The 14,412-nt window shown below is 33.4% G+C and overlaps 1 protein-coding gene across 3 annotated transcripts; it reads left to right on the forward strand.

Moving 5' to 3' along the window:
* The first annotated feature begins 446 nt into the window (after nt 1-446).
* Nucleotides 447-13,462, forward strand: LOC100787938 (U-box domain-containing protein 32). Of its 3 annotated transcripts, XM_006606066.4 has the most exons (9): nt 447-1,812; nt 4,468-4,589; nt 5,133-5,257; nt 6,400-6,504; nt 8,457-8,587; nt 8,725-8,840; nt 10,335-10,859; nt 11,428-12,177; nt 12,588-13,462. In XM_006606066.4, the coding sequence occupies exons 1-9, from the start codon at nt 1,650-1,652 to the stop codon at nt 12,765-12,767; spliced, it is 2,217 nt and encodes a 738-aa protein (XP_006606129.1). In that variant the 5' UTR covers nt 447-1,649; the 3' UTR covers nt 12,768-13,462. The 3 variants fall into 3 exon arrangements, with proteins under 3 accessions (XP_006606129.1, XP_006606131.1, XP_006606132.1); XM_006606068.4 differs by lacking the exons at nt 447-1,812; nt 4,468-4,589 and adding an exon at nt 6,031-6,090 and having other exon boundaries at nt 5,174-5,257; XM_006606069.4 differs by lacking the exons at nt 447-1,812; nt 4,468-4,589; nt 5,133-5,257 and adding exons at nt 5,887-5,926; nt 6,031-6,090.
* The last annotated feature ends 950 nt before the right edge of the window (nt 13,463-14,412 follow it).

The raw sequence follows: 14,412 nt of genomic DNA on the forward strand, positions 1-14,412 counted from the left end.
TCCCCTCCTCTGACGTGCCTTTGTATTGATTTTTTTCTCTAAATAATTTAGTGTAGGTTAATAATGCACTCTAAGTAAAAAAAAGATGTGTGAGCATATTGAAATTTTAAAAGGGCATTTTGTAATAAAATAATCATACAAATTTTAAAAGGGCATTTTGTAATAAAATAATATACGAATATAATATTTTTATTTTTATTTTTATGATCAAGTGATTTGGATTTTAATAAATTTTAAAAGGGCATTTTGTAATAAAATAATCTTACAAATTTTAAAAGGGCATTTTGTAATAAAATAATATAAGAATATAATATTTTTATTTTTATTTTTATGATCAAGTGATTTGGATTTTAATAAATTTTTATTATAACATTTTATAAAAAGTTATACTTAAAAAAATTATCTTTGTTAGAATTGTATCCTTCTTCTCAAAAACGAAAATATAGTTGATACTTTTTTTTGTTACACTACTTATAAATTGTAATATTCAGAGACGAATAATTTACGAGAAGAATATCATAGCAGAGCTTCACATGGAAACATGACAACAAGTAGTATGTTGATGTGAAGCTTCGTAGCTTCTATTCCTTTTCTGGATATTTCTTCTTTCTTAGAGTCTGCATCTATTCGCTATAAAAGTGCGCCACATGTGAACTTGCTTAGTAGTATTGAGGGTATTCCCCTGTTTTACTATTTTCTTATAAAAAAAAAAGTATGACTTCCCTGTAAAAGTGTGCCGGTGTCTTAATTATAAAAACACTTGTTGGATGTAAAAGAAAAAAAACTTGAAACAGAACATCATTTAGCTGTTGGCGGCTTCCTAAACATAAAATCAATATAGTTTAAATTTTCGCATTTCCTGCTTTGTTTTATTTTTCTTAGCTGTTTCTCTCTTTGACGTTTATATTATTATTTTATAGTTATCATATATTATTCTGTAATTTGTTACAAGACGAAAGAGACGTGCACCCCTTGTAAGAAACTCTTATTCGAACCTTCTTCATAATTTATACGAGCCAACAATTTATTTGGGGGATAATCTGTCTTTTCATTTGGCTTGATTACTTGCTTTATTACAATTTGCATTGATCATGTTGTAAGTTTTTATTTATTTTAGCATATAATGGTATTTTTTTTTGCAATACTCAAGCTGTATCCGTACTGAGTAACAAGATACAACAAATATACTCAAAGAAGATAAGCAAACAATAAATATAACTAATACTGTTTGAGTTTCTTCCTCACCAACAATCTTTGTTGATATTTCATACCATATCATTACCCTTTCAAATAATATATATAATTTTTTTAAAGTTGTTGATGAAAGGTGATTAACCCTTGTTATCCAATGGTTCACCAACGCTTATTATCCCAAGGGACCCACTCAGAAGAAAACAATTTTTTCAAAGCGTTTGGTTCCATAAAAATAAAAATCAATTGCTTCTCCAGTTCTCCTTCACTTCAATTCCCACACACACTCTTCACTCCCTCACAAATGAGTAACTTCCTTCTTCCAATCCCTGTTGACTCTTCTGTCTTCTGTTTAACTACCGTCTTCTGCCTCGGATTCACGACTCGCTGAGTCTCCGCAACTCGGAACGATTCCACCGAACGCCGATTCTCACCGCAATTCGGTTTGTTCGGATCCGATGGGTAGCATCGTGGAAGACGCCGACACAGACACGGTGTATGTGGCGGTCGGAAAGAACGCCGAGAAGACGCAGCAACTGTTGCATTGGACGGTTAAGAATTTCTCCGGCAAAGAAATCTGCCTTCTTCATATTCACCAACCTCACTCTCTCAATTCATTCTGTGAGTTTCTCTTCATTAACGTTTTTTCCTTTTTCAACCTAAAACATTTTACTGTTATTTTTATGGATATTGTGGTTGTTTTCTGATTATCAAACGTTTGACGTAGGTATCAAGTTTGAGTGGAAAATTTGTTGGTGGATTGCTTAATTATTACTCTAATTTTTGGTTGTTGGATTTGAATGTTTGCTAATTTGGGATCTAGTTTTTGGGTTGGATTGGATCATGTGTTTCTAATCTACGGATTGCTATCTTCTTTTTTATCACTTTAAAAATGTTCTCGAGAACCTTGTTGAAGAAGAAAGGAAGATCGATAATGCTGAATTGAACTGTTGGATTGTGTCGTTTTGCATGTACGGCTAGTAATTGATGAAATGAATGATGAAGCTATAGATGGTGAATCTGTTTAGGTAATTAGCTGATTGGGTTGACTTGTGATAAGTGTATCAAGGTTTCAAAGAACATGGATAAGAGTGTAATCGAGTCTATTGAGCACTTGATGTGAGTCAAGCTGATGACTTGAAGCCTAGGTTTGACTTGCAAATGAAAAGATGAAGCTTAAGCCTGCTTCATTGATTCGATTAGCCAAATTTAAGGCTTGGGCTTGGTTTGTTTAAAAATATTAAGTTTGATCTCTTGTTTAACTTTTTTTTATAGCTTAACTGTTTTATTTTTCCCTTTATTAGACTTCATCTTGAATAATTTTTAAGCTTATTAAATCGTGGACATTTCAATGCTGGATGAAGAAGTAAAGAATAAGAAGACAGTTAAAGATCTGTGAAATGCAAGTAATTATAATTCTCTAAATAAAATTACATTTTTTATATAAATTACAATTTACTAAGTGATAAACATATGTACACTATTATTATTATTAGGCAAAATTGTAAAATTGGTCACCCACTTTATCTCCAATTACGGATTTGGTCCCCCTATAATTTAATTCATAAATTTGGCCCCCAGTTTTATAAATCCCTGTAAAATTGGTCTCGGAAGTCCGATTTGGACGTTGACCGTTAACCTCAAACATTGACTGCCACGTGTCAATGCCATGTGTCAACGTCTGAGTGGTTCCCTGTGGAGGCTTCATTTTTTGTAGGTAAAATTGCATTTTTGGTCCCTCCGTTTTACTCCAATTTCGATTTTGGTCCCCCTATAGTTTAATTCACACATTTAGTCCCTCAGTTTTATAAATCCCTTTATAAATTGTTCCTGCAAAATTGGTCTTTTGAATGGTTTAACTATTGGTACTAGAGACATGGTAGATCTTGATAAATCTCGCACTTCTTTTTCATCGCAAGTTTTTCACTCACTTGGAACCCAAAGAAAAATCACTCTTTGTCTCTCTCCCACTTCTGGGGTTGTTCAACTTGGAAAAGTGGCGCATGAATCCCAACCTGGGTCAGAAATTTTCAAATCTCTTACTCTAACAGGTTTTGTAATAACCTCCTATTTTTTTCTTTTTTTGCTCCCCCATGCGGTATTATGTGTATACGACGGCTCAAGTGGCCTATGTATGACAATGGTATTTTTGTTTGAAATTTGAAATACAACTTCTCCAATAATGAAATTTGGCTGAATTTATAAAGAGATTTATAAAACTGAGGGACCAAATGTGCGAATTAATTATAAGGGGACCAAAATCGAAATTGGAGTAAAACTGGGGGATGAAAAGTACAACTTTATCTACAAAAAATGAAGCCTTTACAGGAAATCACTCAAACATTGACACGTGGCAGTCAACGTCTGAGGCTAACGGTCAACGTCCAAATCGGGCTTCTTGAACCAATTTTGCAGGGATTTATAAAATTGGGGGACCAAATTTATGAATTAAATTATAGGGGGACCAAATCCGAAATTGGTGATAAACTGGGGGACCAAAAGTGCAATTTTGCCTTATTATTATTATTATGATGATGATAATGATGGTGATGATGATCATCATCAATACCATCTTTCTTATCTAAATCTTTTTTGTGATTGTGTCTCTCACATACACTCACTCACATGCTTTCATAAGATATTCACGAATCACGAGCCTTTAATATTAAGCTTATAAAACTAGGGAATGACTCGTTTATATGACTAAAATTGAACAAGTTTTGAATAAATCACAAATAACTCAACTCATTTGCCTAGAACTGACTTTGTGTTTGACGAAAATGTCTGCAAAGGACATGTGTTGGAGTACAAGTGTGAGGTGAAGTCACACATTGGATAATAATGGAAAAGTTGAGCACTATATAAGTGAAGAGAAAACCCATAAACCTAAGCCGGGTTAAAGTGTGGTGTTAGTTCACTTATGTGGTGTGCTCGTGGCCTGTTGGTAAAAATTTCTCCGATGTTTAACAGAGAGAGTAATGGTTAAGGATTGAGGAGGCATTGAATCTTAGATACTTGTTTTTGTCATTTGTCATCAAATCAGCTATGATACTAATGTTGTAGTGGAATGTAATTATCTGGCTTAAAAATTAAAGAGTGAGAAGGAAAGAGAGAAAACTACATGCTCTATTTTGGTTCTGGCTCTTATTTCTGGCATATAACTGTTCTAGTAAGTACTGAGCTTGTTCTGGCTATATTCGTCCTGGGTAGCGTAGATCTTATCTGATAGTTTGGTAGTATTTAACAAACTACAAACATTTTTTTAATCATGTGCAGCTGACAGAAATCTCTCTGGGTATGAACCAAAAGACCATGCGATCAAAGCATTCCAGGAGCATGGAAATCAAAAAGTGCATGAACTTCTAGACCAATACATTCTCACTCTGGTCCCAGCAGGGGTATTATCTTTTTCTTATTTCTTCATTTCTGTTGACAAATTATTGACAATAAATATGTAGTGTAACTGTATTTATTTTAGTAAAAAAGAAAATCCCATTTACATGTGCATTTTAGTCCTCTGTAAACTTAAATGTGCAATGTGATCCTTAAACTTTTTAAAGTTTGTGGTTTAGTCACTCCATAATTTTGCATCAAACATGAACAGAAATAATTTAATTTACCTTCTCTAACTTGGGTTCAACTGCACTTTGGTCCTTAAAAATATAACAATTTATAGGGTTTGTGTTGCATTTTTTAAAGATTGAGGACCAAAGTATGCATGATACTAAGTTGAAGGAGGCAAATTAAACTTTTCCCTTTATTTTAAGGACAACTAGGTAGCACAATAAAATAGTGACTACCTTCTCCAAAGCATATTGTGAACTTTGGATTTTAATTAAATTTAAACAGTTCAAGGTAATAATTAGGAAGATGCTTGTATTGTTAATAGCTATTTCTTGAAAAAATCCAGATTTTGTTTACATTTTGGCATATGTTCATAGGTACGAGCCTACAAATTGTTGATTGAGATGGATGATATTGAGAAAGGAATCACAAAAGCTATTGCTCAACACAATATTAGATGGCTTGTAATGGGAGCAGCAGCAGCAGACGGATATAACTTGGGGTATCAATTCCAAACCTCAGTAGCTTTAATTTTAATCTATGTTGCACAGATGCAATATGTGGATCAGATATGATACGTATCTGATATGGCGATATTATTATTCTAAAAACATATAGGACGTGTAATATACATATATAGATTTGTATAAAAATTCACAAAATATAATAAATATGCAATTGCAATTTTGCAAATTCAAATTAAGAACATACTTCTTGGACATTACACAGAATAAAAATTATAAATCATTGTTATCATAAATCACTTCCTGTTGTCTACAAATAGGAATAGTATCAACCTTATTCCTTTCTTGAGATCATCCATAGAAAGGACAATTTCCATTTTTTGGTTCATTAATTTAATGGACAATGCTTCTATGTTTTCTTATGACACATGCTTCTATGTCTCACATGTAGCCATATTAGATTTTCATAAACTTTTTTTAATGGCTTGTATACTTCATAGATATGTATTGGTGAAGTATCCAAGAGTATTGATATCAATTATCAAATACAGATAGCAAATGAAAGTATTGGTACTCCGTAGATTTTAATGCTCTCACTAATTTCCATTTTCCTTATCCTCTTGACGTTATTGGAAACTTGTGCTTTAAAACTGGAGCTGCTTAAAGAAAAGAGAACAATATTGGACTAGATGATCTCTGTCTTCATGGTGATGGTTCCTCAACTTTCTTTGGGATAGGATTGTGACATTGTGTTTATGGAGGTCTTCTACCATTCTGTATATAGTTTTTTTATAGGGGTTTTCCATTTCAGATATGCCTAGATATTGGACAGCTATGCTGCACTCTTGATGTTTTCAATTTTTTGCAAAAGGTTCTACCTTAATCCCCACCATATTACATTGTTGTTCATGTTGGGTCACTGGTACTGAAAAAAAATTACGACTAGAAAGTACCACTTGGCTTGAGGATATTGATAAGAGAACTGAACTAGCTTAATGTTCAACAAAGTTTATAATTGCTATGTAAGAAAATGAAGCAGAGTTGGATATCCAAATAAATTGGCTATTCCTTTCTGGTTAAATGAAAAATTATTTCCTGATTTTTCGTTCAAGTCTGTCTTAGAGCTGTGTTAATATGCATCTTTTATATCATTACTGAACTATAGTGGTCGGAATTGCAGCAAACTGGCTAAGCAAGAGTCGGAGAAAGCTATTTTTGTACGTGAACAAGCATTGCTATCCTGTAATACGTGGTTCATTTGCAAGGGTAACGTCATATGTAATAGGTAAAAATGTAAACGAAAATGACATTTGCAGTGCAATGACATCATTGTGATGTCTTATGTAGATTAGTTGAACTGCACGAGTGTCCTTTTTAATATCTTCAGAGAAATTTATGATATGGATGGACAAGCCGTTAAACAGCATATTCATTCAATTTGATTTGCCTGCAATTTTTTAATTGATGAATGGTTTTATGATTAGAAAATAAAAAATAATAGGCAAGGAAAGAAGACCACATTACAAGTAACAGGTAAGGAAGTAGAGCAGTAGGCTGATTGAGGATAAGATGAGGGAGAATTTTCTAAGATGATTTGGTCACTTATAGATAAAATGGATCTGATGGTTCGTGGGGGGACACACCAATGATTGAGCACTGGCTTTACATATTGGAGTTCCCAGGTTCAGATGCCACTAACAATGGGTGATAAGGAAATAGGATATTGCTTGTAGTGTGGCTTCCTCATAGGGCCGACAATAGAAGAATAAAAGCAAATAAGGAAAAGTAGTTAGAGACTTTAGAGTTGGTCAAAAGTAGTTAGTTACAGAATTAGTTGGGTGATTAGCTTAAATAGTGGGAGGAGAGTATAAGGTCATTCATTTTGTTTTTTTATCATTTAATAACTGGGCTTAGGTCCGTTATAAAAAGGGAAACCCTTGGAAGGAGAAATTCTCTCGTTAGGTTTTTTTTTTTTGTAATTAAGTGAACACTACCAAGTTTTTTTTCCTTTGTCTTTCTCTGTTTTTCTCAACTCTTTTACTGAACAGAACCCAATTATGGGTTCCTAACCACTAGCAGATGCACACGAGAGGGTCTGGGGGCAATTGCCCCCCACAAGATTTTTTTTTTATTTGTATATGTGTAATAATTTTTTTTTGCCCCCACTAAAAAATAGGTATTGTCCCATAAGATGATTTTTTTAAAAATGAATGTATAAAATATAAAAAATAAAATAGAGAGAATAAATTTACTACTTTATCCTTTTAATTTTTAGGTTTAATTACTATTTTTGTTATCTAATTTATATTTTAGGTTCAATTTGATCATTTAATTTATTTATTTGGTTCAATGTGGTTCCATGATTTTAGATGACACTTATAAACTATGTTTTTGGTCCTCGATAAATTAACAAATTTTGTTTTTGGTCCTTAATAAAATTATTTTTGCGTTGAATCCCAAATAAAACAAAAAAAATATTTTGGTCATTGTTATTTTGTTTTAGTCCTTTTATATATCTATTTTTTCATTTTTGTCCCTATAATATATAGATCATTTGTTATTAGTCCTTATCAAATATTTTTCAAAGGAACAAATACAAAATGAACAAAATTTTATAAGGACTAAAATGAAAAAATAGATATATATTAGAAGGACTAAAACAAAATAAATAGAACTAAAAACAAAATTTTAGTTTTATCAGGGATTTAATACAATTTTTTTTTATTAGAGACTCTAAACAAGATTCACTAATTTATTAGGGACTAAAAACATATATTTAAATTTTTTAACCAAATTAAAATTATTTCTTGTCCCCACTGATAAAAATTTCTGCATCCGCCACTGGTCCTAACTCTTCCCATCTACTTAAGCTAGTATTATCTGAGAAATATGAGGGGTGAATCATGATCATTGAACATTCCATAAATGACCAAATTTGAAAAATCACTTAAAGGTCAGACGACCATCACACTTGGTGGTAAAATGATAAAAAAACCTAATGAGAGAATTTCCATATGGGGTTGGGGGATAGCTTTTGATCAATTGATCCATTAATGCCCATCTGTAGATTGAATTTTAGAAGAATTTGATTTTAGTAAGTATTTAATCATTTAAATGACTTTATAACAAGTTTTGATCTTTTACTTCATTTTTTTTACCATATTCTGTAATGTTGGTAACAACTCATTCAGCTGATAATTTGTCTTCCACTTCTATGAAATGTGCAAATTGACTTAGGGAATATAGTAAGCATACTTCTGACATAGAGACTGGCCCTGCACTGCTGGTGCTCAATCAAAATACAGATGCCAAGCAATCAGAAAAGATCAAATCAGAATCGATTCCTGATGATGCATTGAAATATTTTGGTATTCTTGCTAGTTGTTTCTTTTTCTTTTTTTCCTTTGTTGTCAATTTTAAAATGGCATAGGTATTTGTCAGCCCAGGTCATTTATCATTTTCTATAAGGACTGTCAGGGGAATAACTTGTGACAGGTTTCTGCAGATTTTGATGATATGAAAGAGATAAAAAGTGTCCATTCCCACCATTCCTTAAATTCAAAATGGCCGTTTAATAATGTCATGCACAGGTCAAAATTGGCAGATATGATGTTTCATGAGGTGAGAGGTGATTTTTCTCCTTCATCCTTGGCGTAAAAGTATCTGTTTCATACTTTACATTTTCTAGTGTGCCACTACTCTTTTATGGTAGGACTGGAGGAGAATTTTTGTTCATGAGTCTTCACTTGAAAGTTATGATTGCTTGTGAATAGGGGTGACAAAATGGGCGGCCTGGCCCAGCCTGGTCCACTAGGCCAAGCGAGAAAAGTGGGATGGACCAGGCCAGCCCATATTCTATGTGGGCCTCTTTTTTGAAGTCCAGTCAAGCCCGGTGGTCAATTGAGCCGGTCCATAATGGTCCGTTTTATTTTTTATTTTTTGTCTAAATGTATACAAATTCAAAAGAAAAAAGATTAAAATAAAAAATATTGGGCCAAAATAGGCCAGGTGGAATTTGGGCCTATTTTTCTTGAGTCCAGTCTGGCCCAGTGCAAATAGGCCCATTTCTATTTGGGTCAGTCCAAATCGGCCCGTTTCTATTTGGGCCAACATTTTTGTGTCCAACTCGGTCCGGTCCAGCTGGCGTAGTCCATTTTGCCAGCTCTACTTGTGAATAAGATTAGAGAGTGTATCAGAGGGGTTTTGGATATTGTTCTCAGTCTATAAAATCCTATTGATTTCAATCCATAATCTGAATCTTCTTTCTGTTTTAAACTAATTTGTAAATTTTGCATTATTCATGATTTTTTTTTGCTGGAGGAAAAAGAAGAAAGGGAACAAGCAAGAAAAATAAATTGTCGACTGGAAAGAAGCATCATAGATGCCAAGAGCGCAAAACCGAAAGGATATGAAGTGGCATTAAAGAGATGGAAAGTAGAAAATAGTAATATGGAAGTTGATGACAAATTTTTTCTCTACTAACATAAAAAAAATTATAGTATCTTTTTTCTTCTAATGGTGTCTCAAGTTTGGTTTCTTAAACTTTGTTCCTTGGTTTCTATTTGGGGTATAAGTATAATATTTGAAAATAAGAAGACAAAACATGTTTCATTGGACTGCTTCATAATTTAACTAGCTCAAAGATCATGGCTTGTCATTTTGAAGAAGGTTGAGGCATGTAGTTTAGACTTGTTAGTTCTTCAACATGCTGCCTTAATTTTACAATAATTCCAAGCATGAAAATTTGGTAGATTGCCTGACTATTGTCTCCATTTCATTTTCTATTTTAATCCTAGCTTTATACTTAAATTTCAATGTAGAAAGATCTTTTGCACTACCATATTCCTCTTGATCTAGGTCAAACTGTCAGACACAATGCCTTCATCACCTGCTTCCCTTATCATCATTACTTTATGTATATGACACTTTGGGTTAAATGTAAGCCCAAGTATTAGATATGAAAAATAATCAGCTTAATGCAGCAGATGGCTACTTGTTCATATAGATGGGCATGCTAGCGTAGATATTTATAATATATGTTTTCTATGAATTGCTGTCTGATTATCAATGAACTAAATTGATTCGATTTTTCTTCTAAAACTTTCTTCAACTTAGGATGAAGAATTTGAAAGCCAGTGTGCTAAGGAGATCCAAAGAAGAAAAGAAGTTGAAGAACAATTGGCAAGGGAAAAGCAAGAAGTACAGAAAATGAAGAATCAGCGAGATGAAATACTTGAAGAATTGCAAATGGTCCAAGACCAAAATTCAGCACTTATGAACCAAATTTCTGAGTCCCAGTGTACGGAAACAGAGTTGGAGGAGAAGATCATATCAGCTGTGGACCTCTTGATAAGTTTCAGGGAACAGAGAGATAGGCTTAGGATAGAGCATGCAAATGCACTTAGGGAAGTAAAAGTGCTGAGAAGATTTGGGGAAGCAGGTACTTCCTCTTATCGGGTAGAATTCCCTGCATTTTCTTTTGTGGAGATCAATGAGGCAACTAATGATTTCGATCCATCTTGGAAGATTGGAGAGGGAAGGTATGGAAGTGTTTACAAGGGACTGCTTCGCAACATGCATGTTGCCATAAAAATGTTACCCTCTTATGGTCATCAGAGTGTATTAGAGTTCCAACATCAGGTACTCTTATATTCTCTATTATAGTGTCTACTTGGTACCCTGAAAACTAGCCTATAAAAATTGCTCATTAACCCCCCGAAAGGTTTCAGAAATAGTTCTGGTTTTTACTTGATTAATACTTATCATCTTTACCATTTCCAAAGACTTGTGGTATATAATACAACAGGAACACTTCATAACTTATTCTGCCTGATTCATTTTCTGAAGATGTTTGGATAATTTGATGTAATTTTTAGAAAAAGGAATTATAGTGTGGTGCAATTATACTTTATTTATTTATTAAGCAGCTATAAGTCTCCAGAGTCTGGAGTTCTATTTTCTTTTCACTTTACAGTTTGGTCCAATTGGTTCCTGTTATCAGATTAATATATATATATATATATATATATATATATATATACACACACACCAAAATTCCAAGCTTCTGATCTTCATGTATCTATGAGAGTAAATTATATTGAGTGGTTGATCCAAAAAATCTTGACTGTGATTCTGTCGAAGGTTTTTTGTCTGTGAGGAACTCACAAATTTTTATTTTTCTTTGGCTATATTATTGGTTGAATTTCAGGTAGAGGTCTTGAGTAGGGTAAGACATCCAAACCTGTTAACACTAATGGGAAGCTGTGCAGAGTCTAGGTCTCTTGTGTATGAGTACATAAACAATGGCAGCCTCGAAAGCCATCTAGCCCACAAAGAAAAGAATCCACTTCCATGGCAAATTCGAATATCCATTGCTACTGACATATGCTCTGCTCTAATCTTCCTTCACTCTAGTGGGCCTTGTATTATCCATGGGAATTTGAAACCTAGTAAGGTTCTCCTTGATGCCAACTTTGTTGCCAAACTCAGTGACTTGGGCATTCCCAGTTTAGTCCAGCAAAGTTTGGATTCAGCTGACACAAGCACAATATGTAATAACCCAAATGAAAGTTTGGCTTATGTGGATCCAGAGTATTTTGTCACTGGCAAGCTTACACCAGAATCGGATGTATATTCTTTTGGAGTCATATTGTTACAACTTCTAACTGGAAGACCCCTTTTGGGGCTAGTTAGAGATATGAAATGTGCATTGGAAAAGGAAAATTTTAAAGCAATCTTGGACTTTTCATCTGGTGAATGGCCGCTTTTTCAAACCGAACAGCTGGCATATTTAGCATTGAGGTGTTGTGAAAAGACTTGGTTGAACCGGCCAGACCTTGTGTCAGAAATCTGGAGTGTTCTTGAACCATTCAAAGCTACTTGCATTGACACGTCATCACATTTGATTTCTAAGAAGCTTCGTCGTGTTCCTTCCCATTTTGTGTGCCCCATTGTCCAGGTGAAGATCTTAATTTTTCCAAATTCATTTTTTTTAAAAAAACTGGTCTTTATTGTATGGAAAATGCCAGATAACCAGTTTTTTTGTCCTGTCTAAACTTTTGACTAATGAGTTAGCTTCTTATTAACTGTAGGATGGATGAGTTGTCATTACAACTTTATCTTATCCAATAATCACCCTCGAATCTATTTGAACTGTATCAGAATTCTTTCTCGTTTTTGTTGTGTAGCTGTAACACTACTCTTATTTTATATAAGCAATTAAGAGGTTATTCTTTTCTCTGCCACCTACTGCAGTTGTTATAACATATGCTAATTATTGCAATCACAATTAAAACATTAGGTTTCCTTGAGGTTACTTTCTTGGTTCCTGTTTGTGATAATCATAACCGTTGCTTTTTGGTTTTGCAGGAAGTAATGGAAGATCCATACATAGCTGCAGATGGCTTTACGTATGAAGAAGAGGCAATAAGAGGATGGTTGAATAGTGGCCACGACACTTCCCCCATGACAAACCTCAAACTAGATCACACAGATTTGGTACCTAACTATGCTCTACATAATGCAATTCTGGAGTGGCAGCAACAGTGATTCAGTGAACCTTCAATGTCCATTACACTTGCACATATTACACTGGCGTAAATCATACTTGTCCTGTAAAAAAATAAAAATCTAGAATGAGCAAGTAAGGGTGTATTTACACTTGAATTTAGTAAGTTAAAATTATAATGCCTTTTAAGATCACAATACACCCTTACATACTTATTTTAGAAGCTTAACTATAGAAGAGTCATGTCTGATAGCAAGTTCGGGTGGAGAAGGGGGTAAAGAGGGAAAAGGAAATTTCTAATTAAACCTTTCCCTTGTTTGAGAGCTTTCTAAAATTAGGAGCGAGTAAGGGTGTATACTTGAATTTTAGTAAGTTAAAATTATAATGCTTTTTAAGATCACAATACACCCTTACATACTCATTTTAGAAGCTTAACTTTAGAAGAGTCATGTCTGATAGCAAGTTCGGATGGAGAAGGGGGTAAAGAGGGAAAAGGAATTTTCTAATTAAACCTTTTTAAGATCACAATACACCCTTACATACTCATTTTAGAAGCTTAACTTTAGAAGAATCATGTCTGATAGCAAGTTCGGATGGAGAAGGGGGTAAAGAGGGAAAAGGAATTTTCTAATTAAACCTTTCCCTTGATTGAGAGCTTTCTAAAATGAGGAATGATCATGTAAATAAAAAACCTTATTTATTTTTATGAACATTTTAATATTAAAGTTCTCCAAAATCTAAAGATTAATATGTAAACTAGTTGAATGAAACATATTATTTGATTTCACCACTCTCTTAGGAAATGAGATTCTTTTAATTGAAATCCATTTCCTCTGTAAACACCGGAAATGTGTTTGTTTATTTTCCAAGTAATTAATAGGATATAAAAATTGCATTTATAAATATAATTTATTCAACTTTTTTCTTGATTTATTTCTAATCTTCGTAATTTTTTTTATCATATTTAAATTTGACATCTTTAAAGTGAAAGTGAAGAATATAAATTGTGCTAATAACCATTAATTAGAAACTCAACTATTAATATTGTATTTAACTTTAGATTTTGTTATATAAGTATTTGTTTTTCAACAGTTGATTTTCAAATAAATGAATGCTTTGTTTACAATATACCTTTTGATTTTAGAGGAGCTAAATTTCATATATAATTTTTTTTCACATTTGATTTCTTGATTAAAACGTAAATGTTTGATACCCAACCTTAAATTAATTTAAAAGATTCAACTTCATTTCTAAATTTTTTTTAAAAAAAATTAATTTGATTTTTTTTTTAATGAAGTGATCCAAGTGAGATTGTGAATTCTAGCGGTTTTCATTACGAATAATGATAATTTTTATTCTCCAGTGTATTGCCAGTGCATTGTCTGTCACCAACTTTCGAGGGGTACATTTGACACCACACTCTAACCATAGACCTTAAGACTCAGGTTTATGGGTCTTCTCTTGACTTATATGGTGTTTCAACCTTTCCACTTCGATGTGGGACTTCACCTCACACTTGTAACCTAACATTTGTTGCGCGCGTACCATGGGCATCTTCGTCGCTGACTCTCTCCACTAGATTGTCACTAGAAAACTCAAACCCCACGAGCTCAATCTCATTGTCGCCTTTGACCTCACACGCAAGATCTTTCGTGAAGTGTCACTCTCTGTAACCATCAACGGAAA

This window comes from Glycine max, chromosome 20 (assembly GCF_000004515.6).
Source record: "Glycine max cultivar Williams 82 chromosome 20, Glycine_max_v4.0, whole genome shotgun sequence".
Taxonomy (NCBI): Eukaryota; Viridiplantae; Streptophyta; class Magnoliopsida; order Fabales; family Fabaceae; genus Glycine; species Glycine max.

Excerpts from the sequence above, each read along its gene's own strand:
- LOC100787938 (XM_006606066.4), top strand. The coding sequence starts at position 1,650 with ATGGGTAGCATCGTGGAAGACGCCGACACAGACACGGTGTATGTGGCG. Across the intron at positions 4,590-5,132 it reads TCACTCTGGTCCCAGCAGGG|GTACGAGCCTACAAATTGTT; the intron begins GTATTATCTTTT and ends ATATGTTCATAG. Across the intron at positions 10,860-11,427 it reads TATTAGAGTTCCAACATCAG|GTAGAGGTCTTGAGTAGGGT; the intron begins GTACTCTTATAT and ends GTTGAATTTCAG.